The sequence below is a fragment of the Trachypithecus francoisi genome, unplaced genomic scaffold, assembly GCF_009764315.1.
Source record: "Trachypithecus francoisi isolate TF-2019V2 unplaced genomic scaffold, Tfra_2.0 Contig01579, whole genome shotgun sequence".
Classification (NCBI taxonomy): Eukaryota; Metazoa; Chordata; class Mammalia; order Primates; family Cercopithecidae; genus Trachypithecus; species Trachypithecus francoisi.
In genome coordinates, this window is record NW_022681442.1 from 16,994,084 (window position 1) to 17,021,471 (window position 27,388).

Genomic DNA, 27,388 nt, shown 5'->3' on the forward strand with positions numbered 1-27,388 from the left:
GGAGCTTGTGAAGGCTTGGAATACAGAAAGTCCACCCACTTACTATAGAATGTGGGGCAAAGGGCAAATTCTAAAATGGAGAAGTCCGCCCCTGGCTGTGTTCTCCATAGCTCTGTTTGCATTTCATTTCTTTGTGAACGCTTTTTGCATTTTAATTGTAAACATTTTATTCATTTGGAAAATACTTGTTGAGCAACTACTATGTCCCAGGAGCTGCTGTCATCACTGGGAGTATGTAGTTGTAAACAAACAGTCCTTGCCCTCATGGAGCTTGTGGCATTGTGTGGGAGACAGACAGTAAAGAAACAGATATGTAATGTAATTTTGCAGAGTGGTAGGGCTTTGAGGAAAAATGAAGCACAGTAAAGAGAAAGCATACCTGAGGCTGGGTTGCTCCTCTCGATAGAATGGTCACAGAGATGCTGTGTGACAGTGGGTTTGAGCAGAGACGTCAGCGCTGATGGGGAATGAGCCCTGCACGTGTCTGGGTGAAAAGCACTGGCAGCAGAAGAGACAGAAAGTGCAGAGGCCCTGAGGTGACAGAAGGCTTGGCTTGTTGATGGCCCCAAGGAAGCCTGTGAGCCTAGGAGGATGGAAGCTAGAGGTGAATGGTAGTGAGATTGGCGAGGCAGCCAAGGCAGGATGCCCCATGCCTAGTCAACCAAAGTCCTATTTTAGTTCTCGAACTATTTTATGGTGATTGCTGTGGTTGCAATTTAGTCAACAACCATGTGAACAAGATCCTATGTTTCAGTAGATGCTGTAAATCATCAGAGTAAAATGAGCATAGTTTGAATATATAAGGGAAATGATTCCAACTTGTCTAGCTTAATCACCTAAGTATGTATCACAATCATATCTATTCATGTTTTTTTTTTTGTTTTTTGTTTTTTTTTTTTTGAGTGGAAGTCTCACTCTGTCTCAGGCTGGAGTGCAGTGGCGCGATCTCAGTTCACTGCAAGCTCCGCCTCCCGGGTTCATGCCATTCTCCTGCCTCAGCCTCCAGAGTAGCTGGGACTACAGGCACCTGCCACGACACCCGGCTAATTTTTTGTATTTTTTAGTAGAGACGAGGTTTCACCGTGTTAGCCAGGATGGTCTCGATCTCCTGACCTCGTGATCCACCCGCGTCGGCCTCCCAAACTGCTGGGATTACAGGCGTGAGCCTCCGCACCCAGCCTATTGATGTTCTTAGGCAGAGATGTGCACCAGAATCTCCCTGGAACTTTGTCAGAGTCTACCTGTCTGAGCCCCATGGCAGATGCATTTGTACCTGATCAGAAGACAGGGAGATGGGGAGAGATGCTGGCAGGCATATGTTGCCTAATATTTCCAGTGGACTCTGATAAGCAACTCTAATTAAAACTGGCAAAGAGGCCAGGCGTGGTGGCTCACGCCTGTAATCCTAAAACTTTGGGAAGCTGAGGCGGGCGGATCACGAGGTCAGGAGATTGAGACCACCCTGACTAATGCGGTGAAATCCCATCTCTACTAAAAATACAAAAAATTAGCTGAGCATGGTGGCACATGCCTGTACTCCCAGCTACTTGGGAGACTGAGGCGGGAGAATCGACTGAACCCAGGAGGCAGAGGTTGCAGTAAGCCGAGATTGTGCCACTGTACTCCCGCTGGGGTGACGGAAAGAGACTCTGTCTCAAAAAAAAACAAAGAAACAAACAAAAAAACCAGCAAAGAGTTAACAAACATTGTAACTTTAAATTTTCTTTTATTTTTCTAGTCTCCAAGGACTTTGTCTCCTACTCCATCAGCAGAAGTAAGTACCATTTCTTTTTACCATTTTAATGGGTAGAATTTGAGAATTGCTTGACCCTTCCCTAGACTTGGATTTTTGAAAAAGGACGTAACATACAAAAGAACAGAAAAACTGCATGTGGGATTATGGTGGTTTTGGGGATTACCTCCGTGGAAGAGGGGACTCTAAGAAACAGCAGTATATTCCTCTTAAATTGGAGACCAGGGAGTAAAATGGCCTCACATTCATCTGTGTCTGTGCCTCTAAGTGGAAGGAAAGTGTCTGCAGGGACATAAGTCACTTGTCCCAATGTGTATATCTATCTATCTATAGATATATCTATAATTAATTTTTCTGAACCCTAATAAACTGAAATGGCCAACAGCAGTCATGGCGTATTCTTTAAGCAGAGCCATCTTGATGGGAAGTTACTCTGTTTAGTCTGAAGTCAATCATCTGATCCTAAAACCAAGCAACTTTCTGGATATTATGAAACTGGACTGCTTTTAGGGAATCTCTGTAATTCAAAGTAGTAAAAATACCGTAATATTTTCATGGTTTATGACTGAGTGCTATGAATTATTAATTTCTACCTATATTCTAATAATTTGCATTGAATTTATGAAGAATTCATTTCTATTGACCAACTGTGCAAGGTTGAAGCACATAATTTGGGAACTTTTTGTTTTGTTGTTTTATTTTATTGTTATAGACAACTAGTATCAAGCCAAAGTTTCCCCTTGCCATTTGTTCTCAAATTCCACAAAGCTATGGTTACTGAGGTTTTCATTTAGTCATTATTAATGCATTCTTTCAAACTTTTTACTTTTATTGTGCTAGTAGAAATTTCATAGGACAACAGATTCCTAAAATGTAAAATATTCTTTGTACTCTTTCAACTCTTTAGACAGTTTTATATTGTGTTTGTGTGCATGTGGTTTTTTTGTACTTATTACCTAATATATCCTTTTCTAGGTTTGGAGACAGGTGACATTTTAGTGGTGCTATGATATTCCATTGAATTCACATGTCATAGTTTCCTTTTTTTTGTTTTGTTTTTGAGACAGAGTCTCACTCTGTCACCCAGGCTGGGGTGCAGTGGCGCGATCTTGGCTCACTGCAACCTCTGCCTCCTGGGTTCTAGCAATTCTCCTGTCTCAGCCTCCCAAGTAGCTGGGATTACAGGTGCGCACCACCATGCTTGGCTAATTTATGTATTTTTAGTAGAGACAGGGTTTCGCCATGTTAGGCAGGCTGGTCGCAAACTCCTGACCTCAGGTGATCCACCTAGCTTGGCCTCCCAAAGTGCTGAGATTACAAGCATGAGCCACGGTGCCTGGCCTGTATGTCATAGTTTCTTAATTGTGCCCCACTTTGTTGAACATGTAACCCAAGTTTTGGCCTTTATGAATAGTGGTACTATAAAAGTATTTGAATAAATTATTCCTCCTTTAAAGGGGCATTTTAAATTATTTTCTTGGAATATGTTTCCCAAAGTGAGAAGTAAAATACCGACTTTATGGCAACCATCAACTTGTTATTCAGGAGAATTTACTTAAAATGTCACCAGATCAATGTTCTAGACAGTATAGGTAGGTTGGCGGTCAGAACAAAAGATGAGATTAGAGTCAGGAGGCTGGTTTTGAAGCAGGCTATGCCCATACCAGTCACACGCCTACACACAGGGCTCTTACCTGCTTGAAACCGGGTTTCTGCATTCGTCGGGGGAGGGGGAGGGAGGTGATAGTATGTGACCTACCTTTTCTTCTTGTTATGCAGATCTGGTAGGTATGTGAACATACTTATGAAACTGAAAAGTACAATGTCAGCATGGTCATTGGAATTATTATCTTTTGTCCCATAGCCCTATCTCTATTAAGGTTTATATGTTTTCATCTTTAAAAAAATTTTTTTTTTAAGAAACAGGGTCTCTATCATCCAGGCTGGAGTACACTGGCACAATCATAGTTTACTGCAGCCTCGAACTCCTGAGTAGCTGGGACTGCAGGCATGTGCCACCATACCTGGCTAATTTTTTATAATTTTTTGTAAAGACAAGGTCTCGTTAGGTTGCCCAGGTTGTTCTCGAACTCCTGGCTTCAAGCCATCCTCCCACCTTGGCCTCCCAAAGTGCTGGGATCACAGGTGTGAGCCACCACACTTGGCTCTTAAAATTTTGTAATAAGCCCAAATACTGCAGATTTTGAGCACAATATATTAGCCACAGAATGCTCATTTACATGTAAAATACCTGTAAATTTTGCACATAAAAATAAGTGCATATATTAATCAAATATATATAAACAAGTAGACATGATGGTTCCTTGGCAATGTTTGTGAAACGTGGTTCCTACTGAGGAATGGTGATGGCCTGAATGTGTTGAACTTTGTTTCCAGGGGTACCAGGATGTTCGGGATCGGATGATCCATCGGTCCACGAGCCAGGGCTCCATCAACTCTCCTGTGTACAGCCGCCACAGCTACACTCCAACCACATCGCGCTCTCCCCAGCATTTCCACAGGCCTGGTAAGGGTGACTGCTCCTGGGATTCACCCTATATAACAAACTGTATTTCTGTGATTTTTTTCCCCTACTATTGATAGCACATTGAAAAACCAATGACTAAACATTTCCATCCCTCTCCCAGAGCAAAATGAAAACTGGTATCCAACTATGTTTTATGCTGTACCTTTTCTTGAAACATCAGTCATCCTGTGGCTGTGTACATTTTGATTTATTAATTATATTTTGACAGTGAGCTACTGGAAGCAAGGGTTTTTAAAAAAAAAAAAAATAGGATTAACGAAAATATCTTCACTTTGAGACTTAAAATGGAGATCTCCCAAAGAAAATATTTTGATGTGCTTTTTGGGCATACCAACATCATCTAAAATTCAGTATTAGCCATTTTTAACAGATGTATTATGCTTCCCTTATCTAGGCACGTGGTGTTAGTAAGCATGCTTGGTTAAGCACCTTCTAGAAAGAGGACTCAGGGCTGTTCTTGATCACTTTTGAGATCCTTTACAACCCTAAGATTTTCAATCAGACTTAGAAAACATAAAATCATTTCCAACTCTAAGATTTTCCATCATACTTGGAAAACATAAAATTATTAGGCATCACTACAGTAGAGAATGCCACAAAGTAGCAGATTTTAGTGGACCTTCATCTGCAGAGAATTTAGTCTCTGTGGCTACTAGTGGGTGTCTCCTGTGTGTAGTAGAAGAATGGAGACCCCAGTAAAGATCCAAGATTCCCTGAGAAATAGATTCACAAGGAAGATTCTGGCCTCTAATAAAACTTAATGGTGCATCTGTGAAGACTTCAGGTTAAGCTTCTTGCTTCTGGATGGGTAGATGAGAACAAACCCATATGCTCCTTTTTTTTTTAAATACATTGTACAAGAAATAAAACCAAAGGAATTAACAGAATGATAAAAGGCTGCAGTCTTCTCTCTAAGATGCTAGATTTAATGCTTGCAGGTAATTCAAACTATTTGATCCTTTGATAATGTATAATTTTCTCTACGCTGGTAAATATTTATGCTGTTTATTGAATTACATTAAATGAAAGTTCTCAGGAAATTTTTTTCCCTTATTTCATGGGCTACCATATTCATTTTATTCACGCCCAGGACATGGGTCTCGATTTAAGCCCTTGTCTATTTGGGTAATAAGAAATCCTTTATGCTGGGCCGGGCGTGATAGCTTACGCCTGTTATCCCAGCACTTTAGGAGGCTGAGACAGGTGGATCACCTGATGTCAAGAGTTCAAGAACCAGCCTGACCAATATGGTGAAACCCCATCTCTACTAAAAATAACAAAACTTAGCCGGGTGTGGTGGCGTGCACCTGTAGTCCCAGCTACTTGGGAGACTGAGACAGGAGAATTGCTTGAACCTGGGAGATGAAGGTTGCAGTGAGCTGAGGTCGCGCCACTGCACTCCAACCTGGGTGATAGAGCAAGACTCTGTCTCAAAAAAAAAAAAAAAATCCTTTATGCTGCCACCCTGCTCATGTACATATGCTGAGGTCACTGAGATCCCAGCCATGGAGTTACCGGAGTGGCGTGCGGTTATAGGGGCATTGTTGTTCCAGAGACCCCTGAATAGTGAGGGGAGTGGTCAGTCAACACTTCTTCCCCCAAAAGCTCATGTCCTTATTGAGAAAGTTTCCATCTGTTCCAATCATGGTTCTGATGCCAATAGACTTTAGAACTTCTCCTTCTCCTTCTTTCCTTTCACAATATATTACATGTATGCCTGATGCCACTCGTTAGGCTTTATAGTTATTATTTTGAGGTCTGCCCTTCTAAAGTGAAGCTGGAGGAATTCTGATAGCATACTTCTGATCCATAGAGAACACCCCAGAGAGTCCACTCCACAAGTTCTAGATGTCAGATGATGATTGAAAACCCCCTCAGTCTGGATTGAACTTGAATGGTCCATTCTTCCTGAGATAACTGTTTCCAGCCTCCAGTACTCGTGCTGAAGTTCTCGGGATCATATAGACCTCTTTGTCACACAGGGAACACAAACAGGTTTTCCTTCTATGTAGGCAAAATAAAATTCAACTTACAGTGGGGTAAGTTTGCTTAAGAAAAAAACCAAACATGACCCTTACATATAAATACAATGATTGTCATTTTTTTATAAGCATTTCAGAGGGTTTTGTTTTGTCAGGTGCTTTTTAAAAACAGCTGTTGTTGAATCTAAATGATGTGTCTGCTACTGGCTGAACAGAGACCATCCGGGTAACCATTTCTTCTCACCAAAGCCATTTATTCTCAGAGAGTGACTCTGTACCTGCCTGAACCTCTTTGCAAACTCTCCCCCACTTTGCCACAGCCTTAGCAGGTGCATTCTTAACCCTTTCTCCTTCCTCCCTTTTCAGCCTCCTGATTAACGTTCTTTATTTTGTTTTCCCTTGGAACGATGGCACTTTCCCTGCTCCTGTGTTAATTTCTGTTCTTCTTTTCTGTTTCCACTGTGCCCTGCCCCTGACTCCTTGCTGCACAGAGCTTTTGTCTCCTGGTGTGCAGAGGTTGTCGTACCTGCGCACCAGCAGCCTCAGCCCCACCCACAGCGACTCCCGCCCCAACCCCCCTTTCCGACACCACTTCATTCCCCATATCAAAGGTAAGGAGGCAGGTTTCTCCAGGCAGCACCCTGCATAGTGGAGATTTATTAGCACCCTGGGAAGGCTAATAAGGTGTATCTCCAAGAGTTAGTGCCGAGCTTTTGAGCTCTCAGCATGCCTGCGTGTGTCATGACTATACCCAACAGTTGTCTTAGAATGGGCATAGCATCTCTCGTTGGGAGAAATATGTCACTTCTAAGGGCCTAGATGAAGAAGCAGGAAGTATGTTTAAGACCATAAAATTTATTATCCACTACTTTGAAAAAAGAAAATATATATATTATTATTTTGTTTTTGGATGTATTGAAACAAAATATAATATATATAGTTGGAATATTTTCCTGGGTTCAATACGTAACAGGTCTCAGCAAAACACAATAGTGTTTAGTAACAGATATACAAAAGTTGTCTTACAGGTGATAAACTATAATCATGTTAACATGTTTGGGCAGCATTAAAAGATCTATGGTAACATCAGTGTTTCTCCTTGAGCTGACTCAGAGCAGTCGTCTTTTGATTTGTCCTAACTCCCACATGATGGAGAAGAGAGGCTTTGCCTTCTGTTTTCTGTTCCTGCCTCACATTTCTGCCCCATCCCTTCATTTTCATCATTGTTGGCAATGCTTCTGCAGCCGTCCTCAGCTGGGACTCTCCACACTGCGGGAGCCGAGAGCCCTGACGAGGCTATGAAGGGGTCATAATTTAAAATTAAGTAGGAGTTCCCAGAATGGTGCGAACTTGATTTGAACCAAATTAACCAACAGTAATAGCTGCAGGATGGAGGAGGAGGCAAGCACAGATGTTATCACAGGTCTTAAAACAGTCCTAATGGACTCTTAACCATGTGCTGCTCCACGTGTCATATCCCTGATGCTTCCATTGAGGAGCTTGTTCTGGTTTACTGAATTTTTGTTGTCAGTCTACCCAAGCTTTTTCTTTGTGCTCACTTGGTTGTTGAGTGGCTGAATCCTAAAAGGTACATGTACTGTACTTATCAGTATGCAGTGATTTTATAAATTTGCTAATTTCAGCATTCTCTATGTTTTGAAAATAATATTGCTTATTGAAGCAGTCATGCTTATCAAAGACACACATGCCTGGAGTTAAGGCACACGTGCCATTTGCCATTAGCAAATTTTTTGATAGGTACAACACTCTCTAAAACCCTTGACAGATTATTTTACTTTATTTTTTTTTAATTTTTTTTATTTTTTTGACACAGAGTCTTGCTGTGTCACCCAGGCTGGAGTACAATGGTGCAAACTTGGCTCACTGCAACCTCCGCCTCCCAGGCTCAAGCGATTCTTATGCCTCAGCCTCCTGAGTAGCTGGGATTACAGGTGTGTACCACCACACCCAGCTAATTTTTGTATTTTTGGTAGAGACAGAGTTTGGCTCTGTTGGCCAGGCTGGTCTCAAACTCCTGGCCTCAAGTGATTCACCTGCCTTGACCTCCTAATGTGTGGGATTACAGGCGTGAGTTATCATGCTCAGCCAACAGATTATTTTAAATTATGAGTGCTAATTAGTATTATTGGGGAAAATTTTTATTTATAAAATGTCAAGATGATACTTTAGAGAATGTTTATAAAATCATAAAGAAATTATGCTGGTTTTTTTTTCTTAAAAAAAAAAACCCTTCAGTTGTATGTTTTAAAGAGACTTTAATATAGCAGCCATTAGTCAAATTAAGATTTTGGTTATTTCTGCTGAGGTGGGCAAATTGCTTGAGCCCAGGAGTTCAAGACCAGCTTGGGCAACATGGCAAAACCCTGTCTCTACCAAAAACACGAAAACAAAATTAGCCGGGCTTGGTAGTGCACGCCTGTAGTCCCAGCTACGCAGAGGTTGAAGCAGGATTGCTTGAGCCCAGGAGGTGGAGGTTGCAGTGAGTGAGCCAAGATCGAGCCACTGCACTCCAGCCTCGGTGACAGAGCAAAACCCTGTCTCAAAAAAAACAAAAGAAAGAAAAAAAGATTTTGGTTATTTCTGATATTTAAGAAAAAATACATGATTGATTCATTAAAATGTAAACTTCCTCACTTGGCTATTATATGTTTCAGCTTTTAGAGAGAGACTTTTTGTAGAAAGAAAAGTGTCACAGGCCCTATAAAGTTACACAGTTTGTACAAATAACACAGCACAAAGTGTCAATAGCTGGTCAGTGACTAACACTACCTCATGTCCATGAGTAGCCATGTGGACAGTTGAAAAGCCCATGGACACTGGAATCTTGGGTTCAGATATCTCTGTTACTTGCTAGCTGTGTGACCTTGTGTGACCTTGGGCTGCTTATTTATCCTGTTGAGTGTCACTTGCCTACTCTATAAATCAGGAACAATGAGACTCCTGCATCATGAGGTGAAGTATCTTGGTGTTGAGCACACCCACCTTGGTCAGCGTGGTGCTCTTAAACTGCTTTTTTTTGTTGTTTTTTTGGAGACAAGAGTCTCACTCTGTTGCCCAGGTTTGCATGCAGTGGCACGATCTCAGCTCACTGCAGCCTCCGCCTCCCGGCTTCAAGCAATTCTCCTGCCTCAGTCTCCCGAGTAGCTGGGATTACAGGCATGCACCACCATGCCCAGCTAATTTTTGTATTTTTAGTAGAGACAGGGTTTCACTATGTTGACCAGGCTGGTCTCAAACTCCTGACCTCAAGTGATCTGGCCATCTCAGCCTCCCAAAGTGCTGGGATTACAGGATTGAGCCACTGCACCTGACCTTAAATGGTTTTTGATGCCATCATTCTGTTCACTTTTCACAGCATTCTTGGGAAATGGACTCAGTGAGGAGACCAAGTATGGAGGCCCTGGCTAAGTAACTGTCCAGGGGCTCACCTCTAGGATGTGGCAGTGCCTGGACTAGACCCAGGCCCCCTCCTCCCCAGGAGCGCTCCTTCATATGAGGGCCATGCGTTTCAGTATAAATATGTGTGAAGATAATTTTTAAAGCACACTTTTATTTTTCATCCCTTTTAGCCAGAAAATTGCATTCTTATTGAGTCTTAGACCAAGAATGATCCTGAGTCATTTAGATCACAAAATTAAGAAATATTTACTTTTCCATAGAAATATTAAATGATTATAAAAATTATGGCACCCCTATGTTCCTAAATGGTGCTTTATTAAAAATGTAAATATACATTCTTTTCTGTTTTCAATCTGCATTTAAAGTTTTTGACACCGTCAGATATTCTGGATTTAAATGATAAAAAGCGCTAGGCCAAAAGGAATTAGTGACCCTGAACTTAAAAACATCGAATAGTCTCTCTCCCCTTTTCTTTTTACTAGACATGTGCCTATAGTTTGTTCATATGAAATAGTCTTTATGCTTCAGATGCAAAGTGTAATGTACGTAACAGTATATACTTAGTTTTTCAATCATAGATACATGGTGGAGATTTTGTACATTAAAGATATTGCTTTAAAAGCCTAGTGTATTTGGCTAAATGCCAATTCTCCAAGGAATTACATCTTAGTTATTTTGAAAAACATGTATCCATTTAAATGGAAGACCTCTCTGGCACTTAGAAATTTCAGAATGGGGGGAACCTATAGCCATTGAATAACATATCCAAGATATCTTTGAGATAAGTCAATGTCTTCCAGGGTTTTTTGTGGCCCTTCATTGACTTTTATCTTGGAGCTTGAGGGAGTTTTTCTTGTTTATTTTGTTTTGTTTTGTTTTTAATGGATGTGAGCTAGGAGCTTGACCAAAGGTAGGATGTCCATCTCAGAGGCAGGGGGCGCCATTTGCCACTCTGGCAGCCAGAAGCCCAGCCTTCCATTGCCCAAGTCCACTTCCTGGTCCTTGTTTCTGCAGTGTGTGACCCAGGCCTGGGCTCACTGAGCTGAGGACGCCTGCATGATTGTAAAGCTGAGATGCACGGCACAGACTGTTTCTCTGCTTCACTGGCTTCCCCATTCATTTTCCATAACATCCATTGTTGGTTGGGTGTGTCTTTATTTCTGTCCTCCAAACTTCCTTGTAGCCTCATTCTATCTTAGTATATCTTTGGGCCATTTGGACAACCTTATGCCTAGAGATTTGGAAAAACCATTTTCACTTTGTTTCGGGCTTTGTTTGTGAAGTGTCTGCTAAGTTTCTCTTCCTTCCCCTTTGAAATACTGCTAGACATGACATTCTGTGTCCATGAAGTATAAATTGGATTTCTGAGCAGGAGGGCTACATATATTAAATCTCTTTGAAAGGAATCTTTCCTCTTTTGCTATAAATACGAGTTGCCATGATGTAAATACATATTTGACACTTGCTGAAGGAAACTGTAACTCTTATTGACGCTTTAGACAAGAACCGGCAATCTTAAAACTGTCACAAAATTCTAGATGCTGCCAACTTATCTTAAGGCTCCCTCAAGATGTTCATTTATATTTGGGGATGTAAGCACTCTGAGTCCAGAAAGCTAGGCAGTGCTCCAACAGGTCCCCACAGCAGAATCGCACACCCCCATCTCTATTCGCTTGTCTTAGAATTAGTCACTCGGGCTCTCATGGTGCCAAAAAGAAGAATGAAAGTGGAGACAGGCATTTAAATTTGTTAAGTACAGTGAGAGTCCTGTAAGTGACTGCTCCCCCGAGGTCTAAAAAATTGGCTTACTAGGGTAACAGGAAAGGAGGTAAAACTGAAGGCCAAGAAATAGAAATAGAAACATAAATAGAAATATAGTAGCTTGTCACTACAATAGATAAGAACACTAACAACCTAGGGTGGCCCAATCTGAGGACTTAAAGGAACAAAATAGCCATGAGTGTGATATATATATATACTATTGTATTATACACAGATACAAACACACACACACACACACACACATATACACACACACAGTAGTTTTGTTTTTTGTTTTGAGACAGAATCTCACTTTGTTGCCCCGGTTGGAATGCAGTGCTGCGATTTCAGCTCACTGCAATCTCCACCTCCTGGGTTCAAACAATTCTCCTGCCATAGCCTCCTGAGTAGCTGGGATTACAGGTGTCTGCCATCAACACTGGCTAATTTCTGTATTTTTAGAAGAGACAGGGTTTCACCATATGGGCCAGGCTGGTCTCAAACTCCTGACCTCAAATAATTCACCCTCAGCTTCCCAAAGTGCAGGGATTTCAGGTATAAGCCATCATGCCTGGCCTAATATTTTCAAACAGTATCTTATTCTGGGTTGATAGATGATGACAATGATGATGATAATAATGATATCTTCCAAATATGAGATTTCATCTGGTACGTCACACATTACTTTGTCTAAGTAAGGAACTATGCACAGATGACCTCTTAGGGCCCCCATCAGTTATTTCCTGCCAGGGTTGGGTTCCAAGTTTTATCATTTAAATATGGTGTTGGCCAGGTGCAGTGGCTCATGCCTGTAATCCCAGTATTTTGGGAGGCCAAGGCAGACAGATCACTTGAGGTCAGGAGTTTGAGACCAGCCTGGCCAACATGATGAAACCCTGTCTCTACTAAAAATACAAAAATTAGCTGGGTGTGGTGGCCACACGCCTGTAATCCCAGTTACCTGGGAGGATGAGGCAGGAGAATCGCTTGAACCTAGGAAGCAGAGGTTGCAATGAGCCGAGATTGCACCACTGCACTACAGCCTGGGCAACAGAGCAAGACTCTGTCTCAAAAAAATAAAAATAAAAATAAGGTGTTTAATTTAGAAAAGGGAAAGAGGCCTCTTCTTGAGAATTTTCCTTTTTCTTTAGAAATGCCCAAAATTTGTCATGCCTTTGGTATTTCAAGGGCTAAGAATTTGGTACCTAGAAACATTATCTATTCCAAAAACTTATTCCCCAGTGAGCGGTTGTGATATGTGGAAAGCACATTCTGCAGAATTGCTGAGATGGGTGTGTCACTGGGTCTCTCTTTACCTGATTTTTAAAAATGCTTTGTAGGAAGTTAATAATTATTTAAAACTTTGTAGGAAGTTTTAAATAATTATAGTTAAATTTACTTATAAAATTTGGACATACTAGTGTTTTGTTTTTTTTTTTTTTCAAACAACTAGAGAGGTGAATGTTTGCTGAAGCCATCCAGCCTAATATAGAACCACACCCAACTGGTGACAGCATTCAGCCAGAATCCACTTCTTGGGAATTCAGACAGCTACTCCATAACTTCTGAGAGGCTTTGACCATATTCAAGAAGTGAGGGGCTTCTAGAGGCACTGGCCACCAGAGGGTCTTGTTGATAGAAAGATTTTAATCCCTGGACAAATGTCTAATTCTAATAACCTTAAAGTTTGTGTCCTGCATATGCAGATATTTTTGTGCGTGTGTGACACGGGCTAATAATGATAAAAACTGATTTAATGGGGGTTCATTTGATTGTGTATTATAACCAAAACCTGTGAGAACTTTCCTGGAAACATCTGATTTTCTACAAGGACAGTGGAGGTCAATGTGAAAGAACAAAAGCACTCAGCAGTGTGGTTCAGAAGCAGTAGCAAAAGTTGAGACCCAGTGTACCTTCTATCGAGAAAAGACAATAAGAATGATTCTGTTTTTCAGTTATGGATTACCCTTGTTAATAATTTCTAATGTTCATAGGATTAAATCATTTTTCTTCAGTGAAACAACTAAATTGGAGCTGTCAAGGATTGGCTGTAATGGGGAAGTTATAAAAGGGGTGATCCCAGTGCTGTATACAGTAGGTCTTTACTTATCATCATCAATAGGTTCTTGGAGACTGTGATTTAAGAGAATTGATATATTAAAATAAGAGTCTAGTTTTTCCCCTCATCAATGTTGTGATGAAACTAGGTTGAAATAAACAACGTTCTTCAAGGACCTGCTATATGTTGTTTTGCTTAAAATTGCAGTTTCCAATAACCTATTGATGTTAAGTGAGGACTTAACTACACTAACATCTGGCTTCCTTTAATTTAGAGATTAGAGAAAATTGATGGTGAATCTTGCCATGGTGCTTGCTAAATTAGGCCAATAAATAGCTGTGAAGGTAATTAATTGGCCTCCTTCAATCATTCATTCACAGACATTTATTAAGCACTTACTCCTGGCCAGGTGGTACACTGAGCACTGATGATGATAAATGAGACCGAGTTTTAATTCAGCAACAGGTTTAAAACACTATTTCCTTCTAAATGCAAATCATAATCTTCCTTCCCCTGTTTTCCTCTGTGTTTTTTATACTCATTTTTTCCTAATGTGAACTAGTTACTTCTCTTTAGAAGAGGGTTAAATGAGATAACATTTTTATAAATTAGCTTAATAAGTCAATTGTTTGGGATGATATTTCACAATTTTGGGGAACTAATATATGACTTAAATAATAAAGTCAACATTATAACATATTTGGGGCTGGCTGCTAAACCGACTCTTGAGAAGAAAAGACAGAAGTTTCAGAACACCAATAACCAAAAGCCGGGAATCTAAATTCGACTCAGTAATAGACACAGATCCCATATTTGGAATATCTTACTGCCCATTTAGTGCAGATCTATACTCTGGTTACTTAAAAATGTATATGCTGAGACATTAAAATTCTCTTAAATGTATTTTAAAACTCCAAAAATTGACATCTTTCACACTTGACTGGATAGAGTTAGAAAAATTTGACCTGAAGCAACTGGCCAGAGCTCTATTTTCTGATGATCTATGATTTATTTAAAATTATTAGTATTAATAGATAAATAAATTAAACTTTATCAAAATTTTTAAACTTTTGTGTTTCAAAGAATTCCACCAAAAAAGTGAAAAGACAGCCTATCGACTGGGAGAAAATATTTGCAAATTCATATTATTTCTGATAAGAGACCCGTATCCAGAATATATAAAAAGCTCTTACAACTCAATAGTAAAAAGCGATTACCACTACTAATTTATTGAGCTTTAATAGTCCTACATCTTCTGGTGTCTTCTTGAGACAAATGTTTGCCCCGACATAGGGTAGGAGGACAGTTTAGGCCAGTTGAAAATCTCTTTCTAATTTTGCACAAGCTGAATCAGTTCATCCCGACCATTCTACTGGTCAGAAGGCAGTGATGGTGGATATGGTGGCACTTAAGGCTTTTGCAGCCACCTCTTTGCTCTTTTCTGGCCTGGTCCCTGTTCTCTCCTCCAAGAGCACCATGCTGTCCAGACAAGGTGGCCAGTCCTGTTGCTCCCCGAGACCACATCCTTCTCATGACATTCCAGCCCTTTCTCATGACATTGCAGCCCTCTGGAATATGGACTTCCCACCCTCCCATTCACCTGCCCTCTCACCTGGTGAGCTTACTCTTTGATGCCCAGCTCAAACCTAGCTGGAAGAATTGGTGGCACCTTCATCTGAGTGTCATAGCGTTTTTCTTATACCTCAGAGTAAACAATTACATGTCATTATATGGTATTTAAGTCTGTCTCCTTAGATAGCCCCTAAGTCCCTTGAGGGCAGGGAGTGTATCTCATTCATCTATTTGTCCTCAGTAGTACTCAGTGCCCAGCCATAGTAGGTGTTCAATAAATGTTTCAGTGATTGAATCATTGGCCTGGGTGAAGCCTCATCTTTGAAGTGAAAGGTGGGGAGAGGTATAAATGGTTGCGAAATACCTGGCTGATACGGGTCTGACTCTATCTTGTATATTTTCAAAGTGAAGAAAACAGAAACATATGCTGCAATTGAAGGCACTTTGTATTCCTAAGGGGAAGGACTTGGTGACCATACAGGTTCCCAGACTTAACCTTCAGATCGGAGAAACCTCTGCTAATTGCCAGCTGCTGCCATCATGCTTGAGAGTGATTTGTATTTGGGTTTGCCTACCCCGCTCCTTTACATGCTTGGGATTTAACCATCTGACAACTGATCCTGAATCATGAGCAAGCAGCTTTCCATCCCTTCCAATGTCCCCTCCCTCTAATCGATTTGCTGCAAGCTCACAGCTTTCAATGCATGCCATTGGAATGACGCACCTGACCGCTAGCTGCTTCTAACCCAGCTCCACCTGAGTTCAAATCTCTGTAACGGAAAACTAAACCTGGTATCACCTTTGCAAGTCAAGTTGATAAACTGAGTTTGTTTCTTTTGTTTCTCCTTTTTGATGAACCTCCTTCCGGTCTGTTGTTTTGAATTTTTATTACGCTTGCTTTGTTTTCTTTGTTTCTCTCTCCCTTCTCTCATTTTGTTTTTTCCATTCTTCTCATTGGAGGCAATGAGCCGTCCAGCGGCCGGAACTCCCCTCTCCCTTACCGGCCAGACAGCCGCCCTCTAACTCCAACTTACGCTCAGGCCCCTAAACATTTCCATGTTCCAGGTAGGAGCTGACACAGTCTGTGTCTTGGTGTCCTGTCACAGTGTAGAATGTAGCCTTGTAACCTCGTCTCGTCTCATCTCTCATGCTCTTTTAATTGGGATGCACAGTTAACAAACCCTAAATTGCAGGATCTGACCTAGGGGGCCTTTCAAAAGTTTTATGTGTTAAATGCCAGGATTACCGTGAAGGTTTATGTTTTCTCAAATAATTTTTGAAGAGTGTGGGTGATGGGTAAAAACAGTTGAGTTGTTTTGTTTTGCTTTTTACTAAAATTTTCATTGTACCATTTTATGATTGCCTTCTGAGATATCTTTCTGTGGTTTGCTGTCATTGACTAATCATAGCAATGGCAATCTAGTTATCTTCTCGTCCAAAAGATTGAACCACAGTATCACCTGAGAGAATACTTTTCTATTTCCTGTTTTTCTCTAATGTGGAGACTTTCTCCAAGGACTTTTCAGAGAGATGTAGAATTGGGTGAATTGGTTGGTCTTTCTGCAGCGCAGCATAGACTAGCCACCTCCACAGCCCATGAAGATATCTTGCAATTTAGGCTTGGTGCTGCAAGCTTTGCTCCAGTAGTCACAAGCATTTGCTGTCATAATACAAATAGTAATTTGACATCAGAAACTGAAATAATCAGAGCCCATTAATATAATATCTTAATGTTTAGAATCAGCTCACTTTGTAAGGACAGGATTAGCTGTCAGAAGTAATAATATTATATTTCTACCAGCAGTTTATTGTTTTTTGCTTTGTTTAGCTACTGAAAGTAGTTTAATAAATTACCCACTATATTAACCTAAGTGTACATATTTAGAATCTATAATCATTTTTTTCTTTCGCTTCTCGACTTAATAAAACAGAGGAAAGTTCACTGAGCCTTGTATCACTTAGTCGGGACTGTCCTTTCTGAAAACGTTTAATTGAATCTTGAAAATTAATGTTCTATATTTGGGATTTTTCACATAAAAATGCCCCACCAAGATACAGTGCCCACGGTTCTGGGGAAACAGAAACCTTTTGAAATTTCATGAGTATTTATAGTTAAAGCAAAATGGTTCCATAATCCAATGGGGTCTGGTAAAATATATAAATAGTGTTTAGCATCTCTTTTCTTTTTCATTCATTCATTCTTTTTTAAAAAAAATTGGCCTGTATAAATTAGGATTTGTTGAACATCCCATCAGTACGCAAGGCTAGCCTTGAACATAAAAAGTTTCTATGTTTTTTTTTTTAAAAAAAAAACTTTTGATTTTTCTACATTGCTTTCCACTTTCCACTCATTAGTTGAAAAGTAAATTGAGCCACTGGTATCTACTGGGGGCTCAATTTCTAGACAGTAGCAATTTGGGGATTTTCCCCAAACTGGTTATGTCTTTCTCACCATAAGAGTACCTCCACTGCTTGCATTTCTTCCTGTTTTAATCCCACTTTCAATGAAGTGTGTATTTGAAATAAATGGCTCATGAGTTAATCACATCTTTATATATCCTAAGATGTATTACGAAGGCTTCCATAACACTTGCATATAGTAAGCCACTCATTTCTATAATTTTTCTTCCAATAAACTCAATCTTTGTAATACAGAAATTACCCTTCTGGGTTATTTTTGTTCAAGATCTTCAGTTTGATTTGCCCTTTGGTTGATCTGTTTTTCCCATCGCTGAACTGGTTCCCATAATCACACACCTTTGCTTTTCATTTCCACAGATCAAGGGATCAACATTTACCGAAAACCACCCATCTACAAACAGCATGGTAAAACCCGCTTTCCTCTGCGTAGCTTTTAAATAGTAAAGTCAGCTGAATTTCTCCTTGCTGTCCTCTGAAAGGCTTTTCCTGCTGCTGCTTTTGAGAGTAAAACTGGTGCATCCAGCATATTATGCCTTTCTGGTCTACTAAGATGTAAATATTGTGAAATTGATTTTCCTGGATGGAGAGCACTTAGCTTGATTAGAAAGCTTCTAACTTGTTTCTGAGCCCATCAAACCATGTGTCATTCCATTCCTAGAGAGGGGGAAGTACTGGTCACACAGTAACTCACAAATATCCTAGCAAGACTTTTTTATATTTTGCCATCAAATATAGTCACCCTTTAAAATAATTTTGATGAGACTAATTTAAACTAGTGAAAAATCAGCCACCTAGAAAAACTAATTTGACTGAGCCTGCATCAACTTGGCTGTCCAGGTCTCCGGTTTCGTATAGGGTATGAAGATGTCTGCACAGTGGAGTGGACAGGATACAAGCTAACACAGAGGTCGAGGCCCTGGTCCCACTTTCTCCCTGAATGGCTCTGTGACGTCATTTCTCTGTGCTTCAGTTTTCTCTTCTGTAAAAACCAGTTAGTTAGATCAGTTTGTCTCTGAACTTCCTGCAAACTAAGAATCACTAACGTGTATGTATAATTCAGTTTTCCTTTTTTTAACTCAGGAACTCACATGACTTTATGTAACTCACATTTTCCTCCACCGTTATTAAGTCTCTATAGATATATTGACCATAAATCTTTGTGAAAAGATATCCAAAGCTGGTCTTCAGGTGATTTCAAAAAATTCTACACAAATTGTGCCTGGAAATTTGAAGACTGCCTTTAGAATCCAGCTGACATTCATGAGTCCTTAAGAGTTAGGATAACATGAGGCCAGGTGCAGTGGCTCACACCTGTAATCCCAGCACTGGGGGAAGCCGAGGCGAGTGGATCATTTGAGGTCAGGAGTTCGAGACCAGCCTCACCAACATGGTGAAACCCTGTCTCCTCTATTAAAAATACAAAAAAAATTAGTTGGGCATGGTGGCACACCTGTAATCTCAGTCACTTGGGAGGCTGAGGCAGGAGAATCACTTGAATTCAGGAGGCAGCAATTGCAGTGAGCTGAGATCACACTACTGCACTCCAGTCTGGGTGACAGAATGAGACTCTGTCACCACCCCCCCAAAAAAAAAGAAAGAAAAGAAGGAAGAATTATTAGGACGACATGAAAATAAAATAACATTGAAAATGCACAAGGAAAAAAATTTTAGGCCAGAATCAGGAAGACAAAGAGAAATGTATGTATCATAATGGTTCTAGAGCTTTGATTTTTTTCTCTTTTTTTTTTTTTGAGGTTTTAAACCATACGCTTGCTTTTTAAGTTTGTTAACATTGTTTTTGTTTTTGTTTTTTATGGTTTAATGTCTTTCCACACACTCATTAACATGTGAATGTTTAACTACTGACTTCACCAATTCTAATGCGTAAGTACTGTTTGAAGTCATCCTTTTGTTGTTAATTTAAGAATAAAATTATCAGAGTTTGATTTGTCAACTTAGAGACTTTGAAAAATCCTATCTTTAGGTCCTCCTCTCTGAATAAAAATAATCAAATAATTAAAATTTAAGGAGATTGGATAATGTTAGATTATTTGTTTGGAAGGAATTAGTTGACTTCTTTTCATAATATTTACTTTGACTGAAGTCTTTCAGTCTGTTGTAATTAATTAAAAATAGCCCAGCCAGAGCAGCGCTTTCCAAGGGGTGTTTTTGCAAAACAGCCATTCCACGCCAAAGAAATAGTTGTTATGCCCCAAACTGGTGTCTGTGCCCTGATGCATTTGAGAAGGGCTAGATTTAAATAAAGTCACATTTGTTTCTTCATAATGCAGAACTTCTGAGAACTTCTTATATGCTAACATGCTTTGTCCATCTTTAAGAAGGAGATTTTGTATGTAGTGTTTTCCAAGCTAAAATGTTTTTCTCATGAGGTTAGAGATTCAGAGAAACACTGTTTAATGCCTGGCCAAGACTTTACCTCCTAAATTAGGCACAGTGGTCTGCACCCATAGTCTCAGCTACTTGGGAGGCTGAAGTGAGAGACCTACTTGGGTGCAGGAGTTAGAATCCAGCCTGCGCAACATAGCAAGACCCTGTCTCCAAGGAAGGGAAAAAAGACTACCCCTTTGTATTGGGTGACCTTGGTTGAGTTATTTAAGCAAATTGAGACCCAGAAGATTACTCAAAAAATGGAGGACTTAGAGCTGAAGATTCAAAAGGTTATTTCCAGATTTTAAATATGTAAGCCCAGAAGAAAAAAGTTATTTAAGGCATTATAAATACATTTTGAAATATTTAGTAACATCCCTGGCCAATTTGCAAAATTAGCCAGAATCAGGGACTGTCCATTTAACCTGGTTTGTTTTGCTCCATCTCTGTAGGTTAGATTTGGGACTCTAAGCTGTGACTCCTCCTCTAAGCATAGCCATTAAGAACTTTGTGAACTAATATTGCTGTTAGTTTGGCTTTTGTTGTTTTAAAGTTGGATACCTCACTTGTATGCACAGACCTTTGAACAAAACAGTGAGTGGGAATGGCAAACATAAGTTTCAGTGCCAAATTCCTGCAAGCTGAAAGTGGATTTTCCAATTTCCATTTCTCCTAGGACTCAAGGACACATGTGTTTAGTATTTAAGGATTAGAATGAAGTGGACCAGACCGGGTGTGGTGGCCCACGCCTGTAATCCCAGGACTTTGGGAGGCCGTGGCGGGCAGATCACCTGAGGTCAGGAGTTCGAGACCATTCTGGCCAGGAGAAACCCTGTCTCTACTAAAAATGCAAAAATTAGCTGGGCATGGTGGTGCATGCCTTTAATCCCAGCTACTTGGGAGGCTGAGGCAGGAGAATCCCTTGAACCCGGGAGACGGAGGTTGCAGTGAGCCAAGATTGCATCACTGCACTCCAGCCTGGGCAACAGAGTGAGACTCTGTCTCAAATAATAATAATAATAAATAATAATAAAAGAATGAACTGGACCAGTATATTTGTGGCTTCTTGCCCAAAGATGCAAAGCCAGCCAACCCTCTAATGATTAACAACTGCAGTCAAGTGACAGCATCATGCTTTCAACTTAGCTCTTTAATTTTAGATTACTAATTACTCTAGGAGAGTGTTGTCCACTGGAACTTTCTCTGAGGATGGAAATGTTCTATATCTGCACTGGCCAGGACAATAGGCACTAATCACATGTGACTACTGAGCAATTGAAATATGGCTAGTGAAACTGAGGAGCAGAATTTTAATTGTATTAATTTTTTTTTGTTTAAATAGCCTCATCTAGCTCGTGCTGGGCAGCACTCTAGAATAGGGTTTTTCAGATGTAGAACATATGTAGGATGAAGCTTTGCTTCCGACGTAAAGTAAGGAAAATGAGTTGACTTGTCAGTAGGTACCTCTGAGTGACTGGGCCATGGATAATGGTAATAAACAGAACTTTCTAGAACTGAAACTTTTGCCAGAGAACAAGAAAACTATATAAGTGGGGTTGTACCACCGTTGTCTTACAGACCAATAGCTAAGCACCCCCTGATTCCCATCTAGATGCAGCTGCCTTGGCAGCCCAGAGCAAGTCCTCAGAAGAGATCATCAAGTTTTCCAAGTTCCCAGCAGCCCAGGCACCAGACCCCAGCGAGACACCAAAGATTGAGACAGACCACTGGCCTGGTCCCCCCTCATTTGCTGCCGTAGGTATGCAACTGTCACGGCTAAGTCAAAGGGACAAACTGCTAGGAGAGCTCAAGATGAGATGCTTAAAAGCATGCAAGAAAATGTATCCTATCGTGAAGATTTTTAAGAAAAGTATGACCAAGAGGTAGCATAGTGAAAAGAGCTAACATGGTATTAACTTGTTGTACAAAACGCTTAAAAGTTACAAAAGCACATCCACCAGAGTCTTGTTCTAACCAAACCCACTGGGATCCAGAAGTGGTCTAAAACCAATGGTTTGCATGGACTCTCAGAGTTAATACTGCAAAATCAGTAACTCTGTTGAACATAGTTGAGCCAAAGCCTTATAGCAAGAACATTGTTCTATATAATTAGAGTCTAGTGGGTGAATTTACCAAATGTTTGTAGAAGCATGACTTCTTTCAGTTAAATTTGTTTTAGACTATTTCTGGGTTGTAGTTATAATTCTTAACAACCAATCTTAACACTGAAGCACTTACATTTTTCTTGTGAGATCACGTTCTCCATCACGAAAAAGGGCTATTGCAGAGTAGTGGGTGTTCTGAAATATTACTTCTGTGAAGTTACGTGATTTTACATCTACCATTTTCATGAATTCTGTGCTAAAATGTCATATTTCAGCTGTTTCATTCTTTGCTTCATGCTTTCCAATTATGTCTGTGTCTTTACTATATCGTCAGTAGTGAACCCACTCGGCCTAAAAAGAAGTATTAGCAGGCCCAGAAACTAATACTGAAAATTTAGCAAGTCAGCTTTACAAGGATATGATCTTATCACACTTTTGTTGACAATCTAAAAGGCCTTCAATTTTCCAAAATGTCCTAATCTTCATTGTGCTATTTTTAATCAAGATATTTTTGGAATATCTTTCACAAGCAATACAAGTGGATTTTAAATCAATTGATATTTATAGAAAGAGTTTAAGGAAAATCTACCTCCTAAGTTCATTATTCACAAGTGTTCTGTACATTATGTTAATGAAATTTATCCAGTCCTTGCAAAGTTGTGCCTATTGATTTTCATTAGTGTAAACGAAAGAGAGAAACTTCACATTGACATTTATAATTGTAAGGACTAAGAACCAGTCATCAGCTTTCCTATGCCAGCCCATGCCCTTCAGGAAGTTCTTGAGGCCCTGAGGTTGCTAGTTTAGTAAATTGCTTACTAGGACATTAAAGCAGCTACATTTTGGAAAGAGGAAGAATTAAGTTTTTGTTGTTGAATTTATTATCGCTAAGTAGTTTAAAGCTCTTTTGGATTTCAAAAGGAGGAAAATTTCAGGTCCATTAATCAAAATGCTGAAAACTAGGACTATTAGTTAAAGTTTATTTTGATTAGATTAGCAAACTTTCCTGTTTCCTCCCACAGCCAGATTAATCCAAGCAATTTAGGAAAAACAGTAATTATCTTAACCTCCCAACCATTCAGACAGATTCCTCCTTTCCTTTCCCTGTCTTCCCCTTTTCCAGAAAGCTAAAACATTGCACACAATTTACTATATTGTTCCAAAGTAAAATTATACCTGTATTAATGCTGTTTATTTACCTATTAATATAAAACTCTTTTGTGACCATTTTTCAAAAGATGAGAAAAAACATTAGAGACCCATTTCTTGAAAGAAATAGTAAAAGTATGCTTTTTATTGAATTTACTAAGAGTAGAAGACAGAGTAATAGTATTACATAATTCTAAATATTCAGAAAAAGAGAAAACTACAAGATTTGAACACATATCACAAAACAATGACTATCTTACCTATCTGTTGGCATGTAGATAAATTTGCATTTCTTTCTATTGAAAATTGAGGCTGGGCGTGGTGGCTCACGCCTGTAATCCCAGCATTTTGGGAGGCCAAGGCAGGAGGATTAGTTGAGTCCTGGATTTTGAGATCAGCCTGGGCAATATAGTGAGACCATGTCTCTACAAAAATATTTAAAAATCAGTAGGGTGTGGTGGCATACACCTGTGGTTGCTGCCAGCCAGATGGGTGAGGTGGGAGGATTGCTTGAGCCTGGAGGTGGAGGCTGCAGTGAGCCATGCTTGCATCACTATACTCCAGCCTGGGCAACAGAGTGAAACCTTGTCTCTAAAAAGAAAGGAAAAAGCAAATTGACTTCAAAGACATCAAAATAACAACTGGAGATGCCCTTCGCATTTACTAAGGTGATCTCTGACCAGTGGACTTAGACTAAGTTGCAATGGCAAACCCAGTTCTAATTGAGCAGGGAGGCCTAAATTCCTTGCATTACACATTGACCTGGCTTGTCACACAGGGCCATTTTGTTGAGAAACCAGTCAGTAGTGCTGAATTGGTGGCAGGCATTTTTTTTTTCTTCTGTTGTTTACTTAAAAGTGTTAAAGTCTACTGCCGACCTTGCCAGCTTAACAAATTGAACACAGGTGGACTAGCCCGTTAAGATTCCCTTGTCTTGGGACTGATGTGAGAAGTTGTCTTTGCTGTGGAATTAGGACCTGACATGAGACGCAGATCTAGTGGCAGAGAGGAAGATGACGAGGAACTTCTGAGACGCCGACAGCTTCAAGAAGAGCAATTAATGAAGGTTTGTCCTTAAACTACCTTGCTGCTGTCTTCAATTCTAGTTACATAAGATCTATATTTTTTGAATGACTACTACGTATAAACCCCCTAGATAAGCAAGAGGTGGTCCCATTCTTCAAGGGGCTTGAAGTCTGGCAGGCAAAGCAAGACAGGTGTCTGTTCATGGTAAATGGAATATGGCAGAATACGTGCTGGGCTCTAGAGGAGACGACTTTGATGCTGGAGGTCAGAGGGGCGTGGAAGGTTTGGGTTTTTGTGGGAAGGAAAGTGAGACCGCATGGGGGCGTGTGTGCAGTGCGTGTGTTGAAAGGCTGCTGGAGGGCCAGGTAGAGCAAGCTGGTATCCACCCAGGTAGTGCCACACCTTCCTTCCCTCGTGCAGTTCTGCTGAAGGAATGATTGTGGGATTGAACATTTCTCCAAGTCTTTTCCCAGGATATGGGCCAGGAGAAAAGGAATGAAAGGAACTGCCACCATGAAGGAGTCTTCTTCATACCCTCCTTCCTGTAGCAGCAGCCTGCAGCAGTCCAGGAGGACAGTCAGTTATAAACTCTCCCACCACTCAAGAGGCTGCTGAATCCTTTGACATGATGTTTTCTAAGCATATAGGAAATGCACGTGATACTAGTCAAAGAATACAAAGTTGCATTTATAGTATGACCTCAGTTTTATATGTGTGTACAAAAATACTAGATAGATATAAATCAAAAGATAGTGTTATTTCTGAGTGACATACTATGGGTTACTCTTCTTTTCTTCTAGATTTTCCAAAATCTGTAAAATTAGCATGTATTACCTTTATTTCTTGTTTTTAAACAAATCAAGGCAATTTCTTTTCCAAGCATACCATCCCTAGTCTTCCCTTCCCACATCAAAAATCCACACGCACTCACACATGCCTTCTGAGGTCTCCTGGCTCTTTAGGGAAAGCAGAGGAAGGAAAACATTCTTCTAACATAGAGCCTGACTTAGGGAAATGGAGCTTTGAAACTGAAAGGGCTAAGAAGGTTTAGGGTTCCAAACTTGACCTACTTCTTCAGGAACTACCAGGCTCTGGGGCCACATGCATTGAGGCCCTCCAGCATGAGGAACTTCTTGTGAGATCTGCTACAAACAAACTGTAGCTCCATGAAAGTAATTGGAGTCTTTGCTTTCTTTTTTTTTTTTTTTCTTTCTTTTTTCTTTTTTCTGTGAATAGCTTAACTCAGGCCTGGGACAGTTGATATTGAAAGAAGAGATGGAGAAAGAGAGCAGGGAAAGGTCGTCTCTGTTAGCCAGTCGCTATGATTCGCCCATCAACTCAGGTGAGCAGCAAAGCCCCCAACCTTCCCTGATGTGAGAGCCAGCCACCTGCCTGTAAGGAACCTGCCTTTGACTGTTCACTTGTGGTGGAACCTACAGAGTATTCCCCGGGAAAGGAAGTGTGGGAAACCCATTCCATGTCAACTGAGCTCATAAGCATGTCATGGGTCTTCCATAAATGTGTGAGTTTCCTTTCTTCTGGAAATGGGTGAGCCCTTGGAGGTTCTCAAAATCCATGAAGGCCAATCCCCATATACTAGATTTGTCTTCTAGAACACTCATCTCCAAGGGAAGCAGCAAGAGAAAATCCTCTAAAAAACATGAGGCTTTTTTTTTCTTTTTTTTTTTTAAGATAACATGAATAAGACATTTTCTAAGCATTATGATTTTATATTAATATATTCAATAGAGGCCAGGTGCGGTGGCTCACGCCTGTAATCCCAGCACTTTGGGAGGCCAAGGCGGGTGGATCACGTGAGGTCAGGAGTTCGAGACTAGCCTGACCAACTGGCGAAACCCTGTCTATACTGAAAATAAAGACATTAGCCAGGCGTGGTGGTGGGCTCCTATAATCCCAACTACTCACGAGGCTGAAGTAGGAGAATTGCTTGAACCTGGGAGGCAGAGGTTGCAGTGAGCTGAGATCACACCGTTGCTATCCAGCCTGGGCAACAAGAGTGAAACTCCATCTCAAAAAAAAAAAAAATTTTTTTTTCAATACAAGAACTGAGGATGAACAGTGTTTTTGATCGTTTTGAAGAAGATGACTTATATACTGGGCTGAAATAGTGTATCAGTGTATTTTCCTTGTATCTGTTTATCATAAGCCAATTCGCTCTTAACCCACAAGATTTCTTCTCTCATATTCTGAGCTAGAGCATAATTTTCTCCTCTAAGACGTCCTTTAAAAATGCATTTAGTGGAGAGACCGAGGTGGGCAGATCACCAGATCAGGAGATTGAGACCATCCTGGCTAACATGGTGAAACCCCGTCTCTACTAAAACGTACAAAAAAGTCAGCCAGGTGTGGTGGCGGGCGCCTGTAGTCCCAGCTGCTCGGGAGGTTGAGTCAGGAGAATGGCGGGAACCCAGAAGGTGGAGCTTGCAGTGAGCTGAGATCCGGCCACTGCGCTCCAGCCTGGGCGACAGAGCGAGACTCCATCTCAACAACAACAACAACAACAAAAATTGCATTTAATGTTAACTCCATGCAAGCACTTTTGCTAAACATTTTATTTAATGTTCACAACGTGCCAATGAAGTCGATGTGGTTATTATTAGCAACTGCAGCATTTTCATCTCTAGTTTAGAAATCAGGAGATGGGTATAGAAATTGAGTTAACATACCCAATGTCATACTGCCAATGACTAGCAAGACTAGGATTTAGAAGTCCACATATTACAACCCCGGAGCCCACACCCTTACCTGGAATTCCTGCTACCCTTCATCGATGCCTCACTGACATTGATCTTGGATTCGGTGGTTTACAGATCTTTAGAGCTCCTTCTAATTCTGAGATTCTGCTCTATAAGAATGTATAACATTATATCTACATAGATGAAGAAATGAAGACTTCAGAGGCCGGGCGCGGTGGCTCACGCCTGTAATCCCAGCACTTTGGGAGGCCGAGGTGGGCGGATCATGAGGTCAGGAGATTGAGACCATCCTGGTTAACACGGTGAAACCCCATCTCTACTAAAAATACAAAAAAAAAAAAAAATTAGCCGGACATGGTGGCAGGCGCCTGTAGTCCCAGCTGCTGGGGAGGCTGAGGCAGGAGAATGGTGTGAACCTGGGAGGTGGAGCTTGCAGTGAGCCGAGATCGTGCTACTGCACTCTAGCCTGGGTGACAGAGCGAGACTC

The 27,388-nt window shown here is 40.6% G+C and overlaps 1 protein-coding gene across 33 annotated transcripts in view; it reads left to right on the plus strand.

The window, feature by feature from the left end:
• ABLIM1 (actin binding LIM protein 1) overlaps nt 1-27,388 on the plus strand; it is a 353,609-nt gene that overhangs the window by 314,864 nt on the left and 11,357 nt on the right. For 6 of the 33 annotated variants that reach the window (XM_033181791.1, XM_033181820.1, XM_033181830.1 and 3 more), the window contains 8 exons: nt 1,739-1,774; nt 4,151-4,280; nt 6,775-6,894; nt 16,056-16,160; nt 17,874-17,921; nt 21,517-21,663; nt 24,133-24,224; nt 25,421-25,526. In XM_033181791.1, the coding sequence (XP_033037682.1) occupies nt 1,739-1,774; nt 4,151-4,280; nt 6,775-6,894; nt 16,056-16,160; nt 17,874-17,921; nt 21,517-21,663; nt 24,133-24,224; nt 25,421-25,526 (784 nt within the window). The remainder of the gene's footprint in view (nt 1-1,738; nt 1,775-4,150; nt 4,281-6,774; nt 6,895-16,055; nt 16,161-17,873; nt 17,922-21,516; nt 21,664-24,132; nt 24,225-25,420; nt 25,527-27,388) is intronic. The other 27 variants (XM_033181938.1, XM_033181900.1, XM_033181918.1 and 24 more) reach the window with 8 other exon arrangements.